This window comes from Morone saxatilis, unplaced genomic scaffold (genome assembly GCF_004916995.1).
Source record: "Morone saxatilis isolate NCDOM2014 unplaced genomic scaffold, NCSU_SB_2.0 Contig8, whole genome shotgun sequence".
NCBI lineage: Eukaryota > Metazoa > Chordata > Actinopteri > Moronidae > Morone > Morone saxatilis.
The window spans coordinates 14,495,852-14,513,240 of record NW_023340257.1 but is presented as its reverse complement, the minus strand read 5'-3'; the positions used below and the strand labels follow the sequence as shown (position 1 = coordinate 14,513,240).

General features: G+C 42.5%; 1 protein-coding gene across 1 annotated transcript in view; it reads left to right on the top strand.

Annotated features, from left to right (window-relative positions):
- The window catches only part of grik4 (glutamate receptor, ionotropic, kainate 4), a 131,840-nt gene extending 117,292 nt beyond the window's left edge, over window positions 1–14,548 (top strand). Inside the window, exons 12-19 of the mRNA XM_035680052.1 lie at window positions 392–505; window positions 7,766–7,875; window positions 9,617–9,790; window positions 10,280–10,445; window positions 11,203–11,428; window positions 12,357–12,485; window positions 12,624–12,742; window positions 14,159–14,548. Of these exons, the coding sequence (XP_035535945.1) occupies window positions 392–505; window positions 7,766–7,875; window positions 9,617–9,790; window positions 10,280–10,445; window positions 11,203–11,428; window positions 12,357–12,485; window positions 12,624–12,742; window positions 14,159–14,548 (1,428 nt within the window). The remainder of the gene's footprint in view (window positions 1–391; window positions 506–7,765; window positions 7,876–9,616; window positions 9,791–10,279; window positions 10,446–11,202; window positions 11,429–12,356; window positions 12,486–12,623; window positions 12,743–14,158) is intronic.
- The last annotated feature ends 2,841 nt before the right edge of the window (window positions 14,549–17,389 follow it).

The window sequence follows — 17,389 nt, the reverse complement described above, 5'->3', positions numbered from 1 at the left end:
TGTGTGTGACTCTGTGTGTTTCTTAGTGTGTGTTTTACCAGCCGCTGCTTTGTCAAGTGATTTGTCTTGACAGCATTCCCTTGGCTGGCCACAATGGTTACCCTGATCTCTCTTGTGCCCTACACTCTCACACACACACACACACACAGTGCCAATGCTGGATTATCCTCACCACAGATATCGCCATTGGCGAACAAAGAGGCTATGGGATACAAAAGAGCATTATTAGGGAATTAGAATCTAGTATCCCTCTTCTTATGTCATCCTCTTCTTCTTTTTAAGCACTCGAATTATTGGTCATCAACTTATGTTTTCGTCCTCACGGCCATCAGTATGAGCGTATGTCTTCAACTATGTGCTTACATGACGTGACTTTACCTCTGTGTTTCAGAAAGCTGACCTGGCAGTTGCAGGCCTCACCATCACAGCAGAGCGTGAAAAGGTCATTGACTTCTCCAAGCCCTTCATGACCCTCGGCATCAGCATCATGTACCGCGTCCACCTGGTGAGTTAGCTCCCACCAGCCACCCCCACACACACATCCGCACTTATCGAACTATTGGACCTACCACAGCATGCTTTCGAGCCTTGTCTAATGGCTGGAAAAAGAACCACTCTCCCTTTTTGGCCAGTAAAGTCTATCTTTCTTAATTTGTCTAAATCCCTCCACAAACTCTGCAGTTGCACCTTATCGTCTGCTTTACCTCTCAGCTACTCCCCTTCCACTGCATCATGTGTTTTCAAGGCTTCCTTCTTTCCTTCCTCTCCTCCAACCCTGAGTCTCACATTTTCACTTCTTCTTTATCTCCCCAGCATCCTCTCCTTTTTGTCCCTGCAGTCTGAACTTTTTAATAGTGTCCAGTTCTTCTCATTCCTTCTGTGTTCGCCCATTTCCTCCTTCTGTTGCTGCGGCCCCCCATCCTGCCTGCACCAGATGGCGCGTTTTACTGTGTGAACTTCCTGATGAATGTAGCCGTTTCACAGTTGTTTTCTGCTTGCCCTCTGAATGGGTTTGGCCATCCTATTCACACGCGCAACGCCCTCGCTGCTCCACAGAGAGCAAGCCCAAGCAAGAAACAGTGAAACAACAGCAGTGCAGGTGGAAATGAGCCAGTGTTTGCAGAGTCAGTGGCCCATTAATCATCAGTCCTGCCCCAAAACCCAAGGTGACACAACAGGGCCCAGTATGGCACTGGACACAGTCCGTACTGAGGAGTTCTGGCACATGCGCTAGCTAGTATCCCATAGGGGCGTTTACTCACATTCCCACTTTCTTCCGTCTCCCCTTCTTCTAAACCTCCCTCCTTCTCACCTTCCCATAGTCAGCACACAGCGTTAATAGGTGTAGCCGTGAGGGACACAATTGAGCGCCAACAGTTGGGGAGAATCAATCGATGTTCGCAGCAGGTGCAGTGTTAAATGGGCTGCTGGGTCACGTATCACCTCTGAAGTGGGAGGCAGGCAGGCAGGTGGCAGCATGAGGAGGTGATATGGAGCTGATGTCCCTCAGTGCTGGCACACAGAGTCACACAGTTGAATTAGCACAGACTTGACCCAGTTGATGCCAAATTTCTGGGAAAGAGGGCAATAAGAATGAAATGGAGGAAGTTATTATTAAGATGAATCAGTGGTGTGTGTGTGGAGTTTTTGAAAAGACAGAGAGAAATGAGAACGAGATAAGAGAGGGAGTGAAGACAGGTGTCTTTGTCTCTTTTTTCTGCCATCATTTCCTCATGTTCTTTTTACTCTCCCGTTGCCTCTTCTCAGATCTGACTCAGGGCGGTCCCTCAGCATGGCTCTAGAATTCGATATTTGAATTTCTGTGACTGCACTTGTTTAGTTCTAATCCACCGGCTATTGATCTGAGGCACAGTGATTTCTACAAGGGGGTTTGCTGCTTATTTCAAACTTTAAATGAAAATTTCAGTCTGATCAATAGGAAGGACGAATGCAATAAAATAAAGCTGCCTGTTGGGTATTAATTACCCTCGGACTATATCGGCCATTTAATCTCCATCTCTCTTCTTTGTCAGTATGTCTGCCTGTCTCTCTCACAGAAACGTGTATCAGGGCTATGACACACATTCTGGGCCAATCAATACGGGCAATATTTTTCTCAATAACAACAAGAAAGTAAAAGGCATAATCCTGTTTTGGCTAAATGACAATTACAAAAGCTACAAAGCTATGTTAATATATATTATAATATCAGTGCCTTTAAGCATATATTATAATATCAGTGCCTTTAAGTATATAATGTCCCTGTCTTTCAGTACAATTCAGACCAGAGACAGCAAAACTTAAGAAATGCATTCCTTGTATGAAACAGCAGAAAGAAGCAACAAACCTGGACTGAAACTCCACTGGTCCCTCCACTCTAACAACAATCAACTGTCATAGTCAGCTTTTTGGTATTCAGTATTCAGCACAATGGGAAATCACAACACTTAATTGCCTGTCATGATTTTGTGTCAGTGTTTTCCAAAAGACAGGGGATCTGATTTTCTTTTGGGATCAGTGTTGCTTCGCATACTCATACTGTTGTAAGATTTCCGGGGAAACCACATAGAAAAAGAAATTATAGGAAGATATCTCAGACAGCTTGCAGCTTGTCTGAAGAAGACAAGCTCTACCTGTCGAGCTTCTCAAGCTGTCTTGCCTGACTATTTTGTGGCTGGTTGGGGATTTATGGTTATGTACTGTGTATACAGTCATGTAATGTTGTATATATTACATGGTGTAGTGTGTCCTTGGAGACATGCATGTGGTTTGAGGCCATATAAATAAATTTGATTTGCTTTTACACACAAATCAAAGAGCACACCTCAGCAGCCAGTACTATATGTGAATTGGAGTTACCCAGACGTAACCTAGAGCTACTGTCAACCTCTTCTCATAAAAACCATCCCTCCCATTTCATTCATCATCTGTACAACAACACGCCATATGCTCTAACCCTTAGATCCCAATTCTCTGTTTTACTTTATATCTCTGCCAGTTCCACCATTTAAACATTTTCTTCATTGTGGGAAGTGTACTACAAAGTAAGTGTGTGGGTGTGTGCATAAGCGAAAGAGAGAGCGGCGTTTAATTAGACATAGGAGTTAATTAGGGTTGTGTGGAAGCCGTGTCAGATTCAGCAGCTGCCCTGAAGGTAGAACGCGACATACGGTGCTTTATTGACTCTCTGGCCACACACGACCTCAGACCCAATTACACAAACACACCCACATAGTTTCACATGCATGCACACACACATACCAGTACAAAGACACACATTGTTGCACGGCCACACGCATGTACACAATACACAGACATAAAGCCAGACAATCTGGCGAGCCCAAGAGGCAACAAGATGTTGTTGTGAATATGACCCTGTGACCTCTGCCAAATCAACTGCTCTCCACAGATCGCCCCTGCGGCTATCTCAACAACCGTAACAGTTGACAGCTACTGCTACTGACACAATTAGAAATGCACACACTATCAAAGAGCCAAGGAAAAGAAAGACTGGTTGGCGAGACATGGGGAGGGAGAGGAAGAAAGACAACATAAAAGAGAATGAGCAAGAAATAGGTGGAAGGAGAAGCAGAAGGGGTGGAGAGATGATGGAGAAATGAGAGCAGAGAAGCGAGCAGGAGAGAGCGAGAGTTGAAATGACAATAGGAAGTCTCCTTCAATGAGTCAGTATTCAGGCAGGCACCCTCAGGGGGCAACAGTGTGGTATGAATACCAAGAGGCAGGATGACTAGGTGAAATCCTTGACTGGATAACCTCACCAGCTCCTTCAGCCACCCTCCTGGCATGCAGGCAATCCCTCGAGAGAGACAGAGAAAGGCCGGGCGATGGAGGAGGGACAGTAGGAAGCTGAGAGAAGAACAAGGGCAGGGCAAGGTAAAATGAATGAGCTCTTCATCTGCGTGTTAAGAGGAAGATGGGACATGCATATACTATAATAGGAAACAATTTCTTGCTATTTTGTTAGTTGAGATGTACTCATAAAAACAGGTCGTAAAGGATTTTTCGCCCCCTGTACTGCATTCTCTTATGCCCTTTAATTTGCCTTACAGCCTTTTATCATCTTAACGTGACGATAAACCTCTATAAAATGAATCCCCTGCCTCTAATAAAAATTATTTAAAACAAGACAGCAAATGTTTGTCAGTGAAGAGTCCGGCTGTGGCTATAATGTATACTCATATACTCACATTTGGTGCTTGTTTATTGTAGCAGATTTAATATCTAACTTATGCACCAAGGAAATTGCTACTAGTTTGCTAGGTCATTATGTCGTATTTTTGGAGTCTTCTGCCTCCTCCAAGCGTATATCTTCCAATAAACAGTAACAGATGAGCCATGGTTGCTGTGTTTTCCCCAGCCAGAAGTCAACTACCTGCTGCCTCTGGTGCTTTCTGTGCACTGGGTTGCCCAAGCACGTACTGTATCTGCCCTGCTGAGGATGACTGACAGCATAGACAGCTGCTGACAAGCTTTGAAACACAAGCACACACACACACACAAACACACAGCTACTGACAGTCTGTCTTGCACACACAGACTCACCTTCCAAAACGAAGACAGAGGAGACCACCTTTATGAGCTCACTGTTTAAACAATAATCCTCAGCCATTTGGATAGACTGGGAGCTTTTTTTGATTCCTTTCTTGAGTAAATTTCTCACTGATAACTTATGAACACTCAATATTTGCATACATAAGTTATTTATAACTGTGCTAACATCAGTGACACTGAACCCTCAATTGCAGAGATGAATAAGATGTAGGCCCTGTGAAGGACAGATGCACTGTTTCATAATTTCCTTACATCAAAGAAAACAGGAGTCAGTCAGTCTGTACTATGGACCACCTCTGCTCAGACAAGGATTCAGTAGTGCACTTACTGTGCTGTGAACTTGGGACGATGTGGCAAACCAATTTAAACCTGCTTTAACAGATGTTTTTGGCCATACAACAAACTGTAAACACAACATTAGCACTTTTAAAAAAGCTATTATGGCTAACTTGCTTGCTAATTGTTGCTTACAGTATTTAAACATCGAGCGGACAAGTAGCAACATTAGGATTCATTTGGATTCATGTTTCCAGCAAACCAGGCAAAGACGCTCCTTTTAGCTCTGTTTGTGGTCACCACCTATTTCTGAGGGAAATATCTGACTCTTTAGCTGCTAAATGCTTCACTGTGTTCACCAGCTCGTCGCTAACTTGGTCTGTCTGGTGTTTGGTGCTGGACAAGAAGTGTGCAGTAGGTTTATCAGAGCAGGACTGGAGTGGGAGGAGGCTGACAAGAGCGCTGAACCAAAATAGAAAAATCTAAATGAGCTAAAGTGGCATTTAATCCATTGTGTTGATTAGTGCCACTGTAAAAACATTACATCATGGCACACATCATAGTAGATCATTAATTAGCCTGTTCTTTCTAGGACTCGGCCTGAAAGACCTAAGATGTGTGTAAAATGGAAAAGAAAATTATCCTGACACATTTTGGAAAGTGCACACAGATTTTCTTAAAACATTTTATGCAGTTCTGAATCTGAATTTCTGTGTGCTCATTAGTGTGTGTCTTGCAGTCTCATCGTGGATAATTTCCCCTCCAACTGCTGAAAGCATAACTTTGTCTCTGAGTCTTAAAGCACACATATTACAGCACCACAGTCAAGATTTTCTCAGCAGCAACTCCTACTTTTTTCCTGTTGACTTTGTGATCTCTGTCTCTTCCTACCTTTCTCGCTGTCTCTATTTCTGAACTGCTCTTCTGCACCTTCACTTCTCTACCATCTGTTAGCATGGGAGTCTCCACAGCTCTCTTCATCTTAATAATAGCACCTTGGTGGGAGCTTAAGATGTGGACAAGCGGGGCAAGCAGTTAACAAAACGCTGGTTCAGCATGCGCCAAACTGGACCAGCAAACAGGAGGACTCATGTCAGCACATCCTGCTGTTGCCCTAATAATGCCAGTGCCAACAAAAGGCAGTGTGGCAGTGATGGTCGCTTTACAACGGCAGTATCTCAGGACCTCTGCGATGGCCATTGTGTGTTTCACCACTCCACTATTCTATTTTCAGACAGTTATCATCATCATCATAAGCATTACACTCTATAGATAGACAGACACACATTAAGACTGGCAGGCTGATTTGAATCTTGCTAAAAATTATACTGAATCTCACAATCCTCCACTGCTTTCTGCACCACTAATATGCAAGTGATTACAGACGCATTAATGAATTTTCATCTCTGCACAAGTCTAAATGGGGCATTCGTTTATCATAACAAATTCCCACCAAAATATATTTCACACTCTTGCTGCAAATTTAATTTCGGAGACCCTCAGAGATGTATTGCTGCCGTGTTTTGGCCTTTGCCATGTCCCTTAGGAGTACTTTATTCAGAATTTTTGCTGCATGTTGACGCAGAAATGGAAGATAAGGAAATTCTATGTGATTAAGTGCGTCCCTCTCATAGCAAAACTTAGACAGTTGGTTGTTTGATCACCTCCACTATTTCTCTCTCTCTCGGGGGCCCTGACAACCACCTCCATTTCATAGTCATTAACAGATGGTGGACGTGCGTCTCTGTGTAAATGGCTAATATTCCCTAGCTGGTGTTTGGTCAGCCAGGCTTACGCTCAACATGCACATAAGAAAAATGAGCACTCACAAACACACACACATAAATAAGTTCACAGAATCACTCTCATACTTGGCGCTTGTTCACCAGTAATTGGTTTCATTTAGAGGACAATAGCTGTTGGTGCTGGATAATGAAACATTAGGAATTAGCCCCTATATTCCCATTGGCCTACTAGCTGCCAACCCTATTTCAGCCTCTTTATCTTCTCTACTGCTGGTTACCAGTCCAAACCGATACATAGCAGCCCGTAGCTGCTTCGGCACAGCTTGCCTTTCTGTCCAAGCCAAAGCTATTAATCTCGTTCCCTTTTTTTCTCCAAGCTGGGACACAGTGCGCTCCCAGTCATACAGGAAGTCAACTATAGGTCACAGAAATGAATTTCTGTTTAATGTAGCTGTAATGGTTTAGTTGATTATTTGACCTTTCTCTCTCTAGTACTGCATGCAACCTTGTGGAGAGCCAAGTGGTGTTGTTAATAAGTATGACCTCTAATTGTGCTATGATTGGAAACTAATAATGTATCAAATGTAAATTCATGAGAAAGCATGTTATATACCAATTAACTGTAAGTAGTTAGGCAATAGTCAGTTAATTAATTCAGTTGTTGTTATTTTTTCAGAGCCAGAATCCCTGAAATAAAACCTCTTATCTGTGATTTTGTATCAATATCAAGCCCTGTGCCACTCTGTTGACAATTCATGGGAGACTGAGTTTGCGCTTTCATACAATGTTGATCTCAATGTTTACATGCAAATGAGATTCATATAATTATAGTGCTATCAGTTTAGGACAGGAAAATCTATGCTTATCGCATCAAAATCCCTTTATTTACTGTCCCAGTCACCTTTTTTATCTTTTCCAAATTACACAGGCGGCAGTAAATGTTGTTTAACACAGACCAATTTGGGCCTGGGGCAAAAGAATCAACACTGAAATTCAGCTTATCAATGAATCACTCATTGTATGGAGGTTATGTTAGAGACTTAGATGTTTTAAGTGAGTGCTTAACCTCTCACATCCTCATTCAACAAAAGTGATTTAAACATGGGATCAAAGTGTTACGATCTGTGCATGCTTTATTGAGTCTAACCCTGCACTGTGTGTGTGTGTTTCAGGGACGTAGGCCAGGCTACTTCTCCTTCCTGGATCCCTTCTCCCCCGGAGTCTGGCTCTTCATGCTTCTGGCCTATTTGGCTGTCAGCTGCGTCCTCTTTCTGGTGGCCAGGTAAAGAGCTCACCAGTAAATTATACTCTGTGCAGATGAGAGTGAGAACACATCTAAAGACAAACTGAGAGAACAGAGAGTAAGAGCATGAAAAGGTTTGTTTCAGGGGTTATACGGAGGAGGAAACAGGTGTCTGTTCTCTCGCTTCTCTTCAGTCTCTCCAGTTGATCTTCCACATCACGGAGAAAGAGATGTTCTCCTCCCAGTGGTGTGTCTCCAGCGCCATACTGACACCTGCTGGTCAGGGAGGGAACTGGCGCAACTGCTGGTGCACATTAGTATTGCTCATACAACAGAAACATTATTAAAGTGCACTTTATCTTATGAAGAAACGTTATATACTTATGTAACACCATCTGGAATCAAATTATCATTCCCCAGACAAGTGGATCTATTAACTCTCTAAATAGAGTTCTATAGGTGGTGTACTGTAATTGCCATATCAATAACATCTAGAAGTTGAGTGATGTGATATGATCAACAGTCGCTGTAATTGTTTCTCCTGTTCAGATTGGCCGCAAAAAGATCCCTTTTTAATGCAATTCCAATGGAAGTGATGGGAACAAAATCCAAAGTAGTCTTTCTGAGAAAAAACAGACAGACAACAAAAACAATGTTCAGTTAGAGAAGCTAATATGAGGCTTCAGTCTGAATCAGACAAAGCAAGTGGGTATCTAATTTAGTCTTTGTAGTATAAAAAACCTTGTTTTTGTTACTATTCCTCCACCGCAGCTCAGCAAGAAAGTAAGTAAGTAAAGCATTATTTACATAGCACTTTTTGAAACACACAGTTACAAAGTGTTTCACAAATACATATATGTATACAAATATACATACACACACATATATACCCATAAATACATATAGATATATACAATCATACACATACATATAAATACTAACATATGGATGAATAAACAAGAGGAAAAGAATATGTTAAAAAAGAGACACAACAAAAATAAGGCAAACAAAGGAAAGGAGATGCCTGTAGAGGTGGGTTTTAAGGAGCCGTTTCAAACAGTCCAAAGATTCGGCATATCTGAGTGACTGAGAAAGAAGATTCCAGAGGGTTGGGGCAAAAACAGCAAAGCACACTCACCTTTAGTTTTGCAGTTGTGACAGGGGATGAATAAAAGATGTGAGGATTGGAGTAAGTATTTAAGTAAACAGAGTGAAATTTCCTACTAAAACTATGGAAGATACCCACTTGATTTATTAATGGATCTTTTCAGAGCCAGTATGAACAGGAGGATTACAGCGACCATCAACTTTTTCAATGTACATATGGGCATGTGAGTATTGTATTTAGGTAGACCAAAAAAATGTGATGTTGTCCTTTAAATTTATTTATTTATGCTCACTTTTTTCTCTGTAACGTTTTTGTTAATTTCTTGTTTTAAGGACGTTTTTAGCACATAACAGAGTTGTCACAGAACTTTAGCTTCATGCAGCATCATTTGAACATACCAATTACATCTCCTTCACCCCCGCTGTTTAAGTAGGCAGCACATGGGGAATGAAAAGGAGGCTGGTTCTCTCTCTAGAGAGCCAAGGTGACTTTGCGCTCGGTTGATGTTGTTTTGCTCCTTGTCTATCTCTCCCTTTCTTTCTTCCATTTTACTCGCTCTCCGTCTCTTGAGTTTAGCTCGCGTCAGAATACATAATCCAAGTTTCATTCCTGCTCCTGTATTCCTCCTCTGATACTCTCCGTTGTTTAACTCCATTTTCTCATTCCCCGCAGATTGACACCGTATGAGTGGTACAACCCCCATCCCTGTCTAAAGGGTCGTTGTAACCTGCTGATCAACCAGTACTCGCTTGGCAACAGTTTCTGGTTCCCTGTCGGAGGCTTCATGCAGCAAGGATCCACCATTGCTCCCAGAGCTCTGTCAACACGTTGTGTCAGCGGAGTGTGGTTAGTGTTGGCTAAAGAGACACACAAACATAAGTGCATTTGCATGTTTTCAGCTTTCAAATCCTCACATATATACACCCATTTGGTTTCTGTTTTAATTTTGTGCATATTGCTCCATCATGGAATGCTGTTCATTTTTCTATGTGATCTTGAAGCTTCATTCCAGATTTCCAGGACATCATGGTTCAAGATGAAATAGTGATGGCAGTTGTGCATGCACATACGTGAGACATTGTCTGTGTACGTCTGCCTTTGCAGCTAAAACTTCACTTTCTCATCCACACCGAGCATTATCACCTTCATCCATACACACCCACCCATTCATCCATCCACAGAAAATCCTGCAGTGTCTTCTCCCCTCAGGTGCGCGGTTATTTTCATCCTCCTACACTTTTCACCCAGTCAATCTATCTTCATACACCAGCTTGCCCATTTACATACTTTTATAGGTGAATACATATGCTCTTGTCCCCTGCCTTTCCTCTACAGGTGGGCCTTCACATTAATCATCATCTCATCCTACACCGCCAACCTGGCTGCCTTCCTAACGGTCCAGAGGATGGAAGTGCCGATAGAGTCCGTAGACGACCTGGCAGATCAGACGGCAATAGAGTACGGCACCATGCATGGAGGATCCACAATGACCTTCTTCCAGGTCAGAGGTTACACGCATCGTTGCATGTGATAGATTGTTTTTACTCACTGCTACTAATACTATACAGCCACACATATACACACAGACTCGCCTAAGAGCCTGCAGTGATCAATGGGCCATCAGTGATGTTATCCTCCTCATCACCTTCCTGTCCTTGCGGCCTTCCTCCTCTAACCATAGGTTTTATCTGTTTCCTGTCTGTTCCCGCCACAACCATTCAATATCCTTCTCCTCAGGGAGATGGGGTACTGTCCAGGGCCCTAAGAGAGGCACACACTATCCTCTTTCATCCTTTCAAGAGTTGACCTTAGCGAGAGAGAGAGAGAGTGTGTGAGAAACAGAGTATGTTACAGGGAGAGAGACAGTGAAGGATGATATGGGGGGAAGGAAAGAGAGACATTATCCTTGTCTTTCTTTGTGCTTTCACATCCACTGGACCTTAAATAACTCAGGAAGACAGGCCAAGAGAAAGTAGAGGACAGGTTAGGATGTTAAGTGAAGATTCTGTTTGAAACTCTGAAGCTACTCAGGTGGAAGAAGAAAAAAGTCGCGTTTAACTGCAGCACAATTTCTGGAGAATCAGAGAGTTTGAATAAATCCATCAGTCAAGAAAATGAAAAAGAAAAACAAATGAAAACCAATCTGCAGGTCTGCAAAACTGAAAAAATATGCAAATCTGCGGCTGATAGACGTTTGTTTACTGACTCCCACGTCTGATTGTGTCTGTTACTCCTGATCGCCTCTTGCCACTCTGCAGAACTCTCGCTACCAGACCTACCAGCGTATGTGGAACTTCATGCACTCGAAGCAACCCAGTGTGTTTGTGAAGAGCACAGAGGAGGGCATCGCCCGCGTCCTCAACTCCAACTATGCCTACTTGCTGGAGAGCACTATGAACGAGTACTACCGCCAGAGGAACTGCAACCTGACTCAGATCGGAGGTCTGCTAGACACCAAGGGCTACGGCATCGGCATGCCAGTGGGTGAGTGAAGAATGGTTGGGTGGAGATTTAGAATGGCTGAAAAAGTAAGGGAAAAGAAAAGGAAAACTTATGAGTGAACTCACAGACCTGATGGATATCAGCAGCTAAGAGAGAAGGCAGTTTATTGCAGAAGTAGAGGGCAAGGGAAGTTCAGTGTAAAATGAAAGCAGCGAGAGTTCTGCTTAAATACACTGTATAATTCATACTGAAGAGAAGAAGGGGGAATGAAAAACAGGGGCATTAGTTGGAGGATACACCATAAACGTCACACTGGAGAGGGTAATTGAAAGTAAAGCCTCAGAAAAGCCAAACCATTAGCTGTTACCATGGGAGAAAATGATGCAAAAAGTGAGAAACTAAAGGAGACTTACTGCTAGACTTTAATAGAGCGGCTGTTTCCACGCTGTGATGGGAGAAGTGAGGAGGAGAGAAAAAGGGAGTTTGAAATATTGTTCCTGTTGAACGTGTAACTGTTGCTGCTCTGCGAGAACAAACACAGGGTTTACTCACACTTTGATCTCAGGTTGAGTGAAAACTGCAGGCGGTGGGGAAAAACACACCTTAAAATAAACAAGATTAATTTAAATTCCTTTGATCTTTAAAATATAGATAAATCCACTCTTTAGTGGATGTTTCATAACGCATACTGTGATGTGACCTGTGGAACACTGCAAAATCATAGCAAGCCCTTTAATCTTATATTTGAAATCTTTTTTTTCTTTTGTTGAAAAAAAGTCTTAATAATGGAGCAACATAATTTCACATTTTCCACGGCAAATCAGAAGAAAGGGTCATGAAAATATCATTTGATTAAACAAAATGAGTTTCTTTTCACTGGAAAGAAGGAGATTTTTTTTGTCTGAAGGGACAGACTCCTTTGTTAGGGGATTTCTTGCAGTTGTGAGCGTTGCCCCTCTCTTCCCTGCAGGGTCAGTGTACCGTGATGAGTTTGACCTGGCCATCCTCAAGATGCAGGAGGACAATCGTTTGGAGATCCTCAAGAGGAAGTGGTGGGATGGTGGCAAGTGTCCAAAGGAGGAGGACCACCGTGCCAAAGGTTTGTTTCCGGTTAATCCTCATCTGTTCTTCAGCTCCACTTCAGCTCTTTCTCTGCCTCCTTTTTTCTTCTGCTACAAATCCCTCTCTTCCCGTCCCTCTCCCTCTCACTTCTCCTACCATATCCCATTGTCTCCAGGTCTGGGCATGGAGAACATCGGCGGTATCTTTGTGGTGCTGGTGTGTGGCCTGCTGGTGGCTATCTTCATGGCAGTGCTGGAGTTTGTCTGGATGTTAAGGCAGACACCAGGAAATGAGGTGAGAGAGGGCTATCTAACCTGCATCTGCTTTGTCTCCCTCTCCCGTCCCTGGTACCCTCCCCCTCGTGGAGCCGCTAGGCTTTCCAGCTTCCAGCTTTGACAGGAAGTGTAGCAGGTGTCTCCTTCTGACACCCAACGTTCCTTCACCCAGCCTATGAGACATATTCAGCACAAACCAAAGATATACCTCACTGATACCTCACTCAGAGTATATGCACTATATGGGTTATTTTGTAGTTACAGCAGTAGAAGATTCATATGTATACATATCATGATACAGTATATTGAATGTAGTCGGATCTTATTGATGGTGAATTTGTTCTTACACGGTGCTGCCACTGAGATTGTGCTCATAAAAGTAGTTGTAGTTGTTTTAGCCTTTACTCCTTCTTAGCCTTAATCCACTTTAACTTAAAAGATGTCTGGCATACATATTCACTCCAATCCAAAAACCCAAACCAGAAGTCAAGAAGTAAATGAAAGATTTCTACTTTACATAGAAGAAAAGGGAACTATTAAATATTTTTCATTGTGAAAAGTAAATATATAATCGCATAAATTTCAATGTAGCTTAATCTGGAGCGAAGACTAGAAAGCAATATGAGTGTGTCCGGTCTTGTGACAGAACTCCTGCTGTTTGAAGAGGCATTTTCATAAGGACACTTCCAGAAAATGATTAGTTCTGTCAGTGAAGGAGCTCTGCTGTGCTATTCTTGAGGCGGGAACACCATTAACAGAAACAAAAATGGTTGAGCAATACATCAGAGAAAGATGTGCATGCAGTGTTATAATTACTTCTGATGTGACTCCCTCAAAAGATACTTGATAATTGTCTTTTCGAATGGACTCCACACTGTGACTTTAATTCAATAAACATTCAGAATGTGAAAGTCAAAAAGCAACTCATGTGATTTCTTCTTCTTGAGCAGCACAGATCGATGTTTCATTCTTAAACCTTATGTGTGTTTAGGTGTGTGTGTGGGGGGGGGGGTATATACCTGTGTGCATCTGTATAGTTGTTAGTGTGATCATGTGCAGCATGTGTGGATTGATAATTAGTCACTCCTGTCTTGAGCATGTCTGTCATTGTAATTATTTGAGTTTACATACTGTAGATATCCACTGGAGCACTCCATCATCAGTCCAGGAGATAAAGTGTGTGTTATCTGTCTGTGTGTGTCTGAAAAGTAAGTCTCAAAGTTACATTTGTGCTGTTATTTTTACTGCTAGCTCCTAAAGGTTGTTCCCACTATATAAAGATAACCATGTAATGTTATGTGTTATGTGTCTGTGATGTCCATCAGTCTGTCCTGATCAAGTCAGTCAGTCAGTGAGTTGTCTGGCCTCTCTCCCTTTCTCTCCCTCTCTTATCCCCCTCTCCCCTATCTTTTTCTCCCTGTGTGTGTGCTTGCAGCAGTCAGTGTGTGAGGAGATGCTGCGGGAGCTCCAGGGGATCGTACTGTGCCGCGACAGCCTGCAGGTGAGGCGCCGGCGGGCGGCCTCAGTGATGCGGCCACGGCCTTTACCCCTGGAGGAGCGCCGGGCACGAGCCGCGGCCGTCAGCCTCAGCAACGGCAAACTGTGCGGGGGCACCGGACTGCCTGAACCCCTCTCACACAGACTTGCACAGGAAGCTGCCCTGGTTGCGAGGGGGTGCAGCCACATCCGCATTTGCCCCGAGTGCCGGCGCTTCCAGGGACTGAGGATGCGTCCTGCGGGGGCCACCGGGGCCCTCCCTTCTCCCACGCACAGTGAAGAGAGCATAGAGTGGGACAAGACCACAAATAGCAGTGAACCTGAATAACGCCCAGCGATTCCAACAGGACTGACTTTCCCAGCAGCCACCTCTCTACTTTCCAGGGATCAGAGATCACATGTTTTTTTGATTCAGCCATTCGGAGCTTGATCTTAAAGGGTAGGACAATGCTGTGAACTTTGTTTTGCCCTAAAGGAAACAGCCAGTAGTCAGTTTTGGAATCTCCTTGGGTGAATTTTTTCCTTGGTCATAGGAGAAACTGATGAGTCTGTCTCGTTGTGGTCTGTCCCTGTTGGCCCTTTGTACCGTGTAAAACAGGACGGACAAAAACAGCTACGGGGCATTTGTACTATGCAGTATTTTCAGTCATTTATCATTGTGCTGTTTCTTTCTTTTCCTTTTTAAATTATTTCTGTCCTCTGTTGGATTATCAGTACTGAATATTGTTATTCTATTGTTCTTAAGAAAAAACTTTAAACAAGTTCCTTTTTTTATCTGACAATTTACTGTATGAACGTATATTGCCTCTGAAGAGCTGCAAAGATGAACAGACTAATGCAAAGTCATCCTTCAAATCCTTTTATTTTGAAAGTGCCAAAAACCACAAGTATTATCTTGTGGCTGAAGAAAGCACCACAGCCTTGAGAAGACAACAAACTCAACTGAACCTAGAAAACAGACAAACAAACAGAAACGTACAGACACACGGACTTATTTTATAGTAGTGATATTCTATTAAAAAATGTTTTAACTGTTGGTATCTCTGAAAGACAGCGATGCATGTCCAGAGGTGTTGGCAGGTGCTCATTGAATGATTATTGCTGAAGTGGGTGGCTGAGTAGCTGAAAGGTTGATTTCCTGTTTTGAATACCTGCTTATAAACACGATGGCTACACACACACACACAGACACACATACACAAAGACATCCATTTATTTCCTTTCTCCTCTGTGTTACTTTCTCCTCCAGATGTCCTTCATCTTTGACGCCATTTATTGTCTCATTACCTGTCCTCTGTATGATCTCTCACTTAAAAATCTACACACAATCTCGCACCGTATTTTACTTAGAGATCATAGCTTCTTCCCATTCTCACATATTCAGGTTTAATGAGGTTGAGCCAGTGAAACCGAATGAAACCGAGCAAATACCAGAACCAACCCAAAGTAAGTTTTATATCAGCAGTTGACTTGAGTTCTTTTAAATGTCAAGGCAGTTAAAATTTTATTGAATGTGATGTTTTACACGCTGCTTTCGAGGGTTGTTTCAGCTCAGATGATCCTTGACATTTTCACACTTTTATTTTTGCGAAGAAATAAAAAAGACTAAAACCAAAATTACAATGTAGTAATCAGGTCTTTAAGAGAAGAATTAATGCAAACTGTTAAAGAAACATAACTCAAACATTATTCAATTGATTGATCTGTGACTCTAATTATAACCTCCAGAAGTGAAACAATGAGAACAAACCACCAGCAACAAGATAGTAGTATTAGTATTTTCCCACTGATACAACTGATTTGAAGGTGTTACTGTACAATAGCCTGACTGTTGCACAGTGGGAATCAGCGGTCATCTGCCTGTCTACACTGCTACTGTATTATCTCTGATGTATCCGTCATTTTAAAATCTGCCCATCAGGTTCTGTCAATCACCATCCCTCAAAACTAGGCCGCCGACTCGACACAGCTCGAAGGTACTGCCGCAGCATCTCTCTTGTACTTTTATTAACCACGTTTTGCGATCTGTCTTCATCACTCCTCACCCGCAGGTTGTCATGCTTAGAAAATGTCTGTATATGTTCTTTTAAAAGAAGAATCCTGGAAAAGGAGTGAAAGTTAAATTGAGGTGTCCAATCTATTCATCATTCATCCTTTTTTCTCCCCTTCCCGTTTCATTCCCGACATGTCAAAATCCTGGCGTATCCCAGAGTACCTCCACACAAATCAAAACCTCCGATCCAAAACCCTCCCACCCACAGCAGTGTCTCTCCTTGACACATAAGGAAGCCAACCTACAGCTTGCCAAGTTCACGAAAGAAAGAACAATCAAAAACAAATCCATGAGATAGCCATAAACTATCACAAGAGTACAACCCCTCAAAAGACAATAAGTTAAGCCTGGAACAAAACAATCCAGCATCCCCTCCACATTCGGATGAATCTCCGACCCCCACAGAACTGAAAAGTTTCCAAATATGAAAGAAAAGAATTTGAAAGTCAACCCACAGTTTGTCTCTAGAGTTCCTCTAATGGTACAAACTGTGATAACTGATGAAGGAATAATAACCTATTGGGAGGAGCATTTTCCTTCTATGATAACAGAGTAATTAATCAGAATTAGTCTCTTGCATTTTCGTTTAAATGTGTTTACGTTAATGTAGACTCATGATCACATATGTCACTCTGCCACCTCATTTGTTTTCATCTGCACAGTAACATCTGAGTTCACCCAAACTGCCTCTGTATTTTTTTAAGCATTTATTGCATGAATAGCCATGATTAGTGTGCTGTTTCACAAGCTGATGAATATGTGGATCAACCACTGACAGACCTGGAGTGAACTGTAGTACTAGCACAATTGTACTAGTTTCTTTTAAAACAAATTGATGGTTTTGAACATTTGTGTGACTTGAATCACAAATGAGTGCAATTTCTATTTAGGGAGGCTTTTTTTTCTTTCTGCTCAAAAAGTTTTCCGACTTCAGATGGCATTTCAACTCAGGTCTGCAGTCTGAACTCCCACAAGAACACGCCGGTGTTTGAGACAGCACTGAATCTGCTTGATTCTGCAGCACATAGAAATGAATGGGAATCGCAGAGGCTTTATGTTATCATCTGCTGAAGCGTCAGCAGTGCCAACGCACTTAATCCTCAAGTAATGAACCAT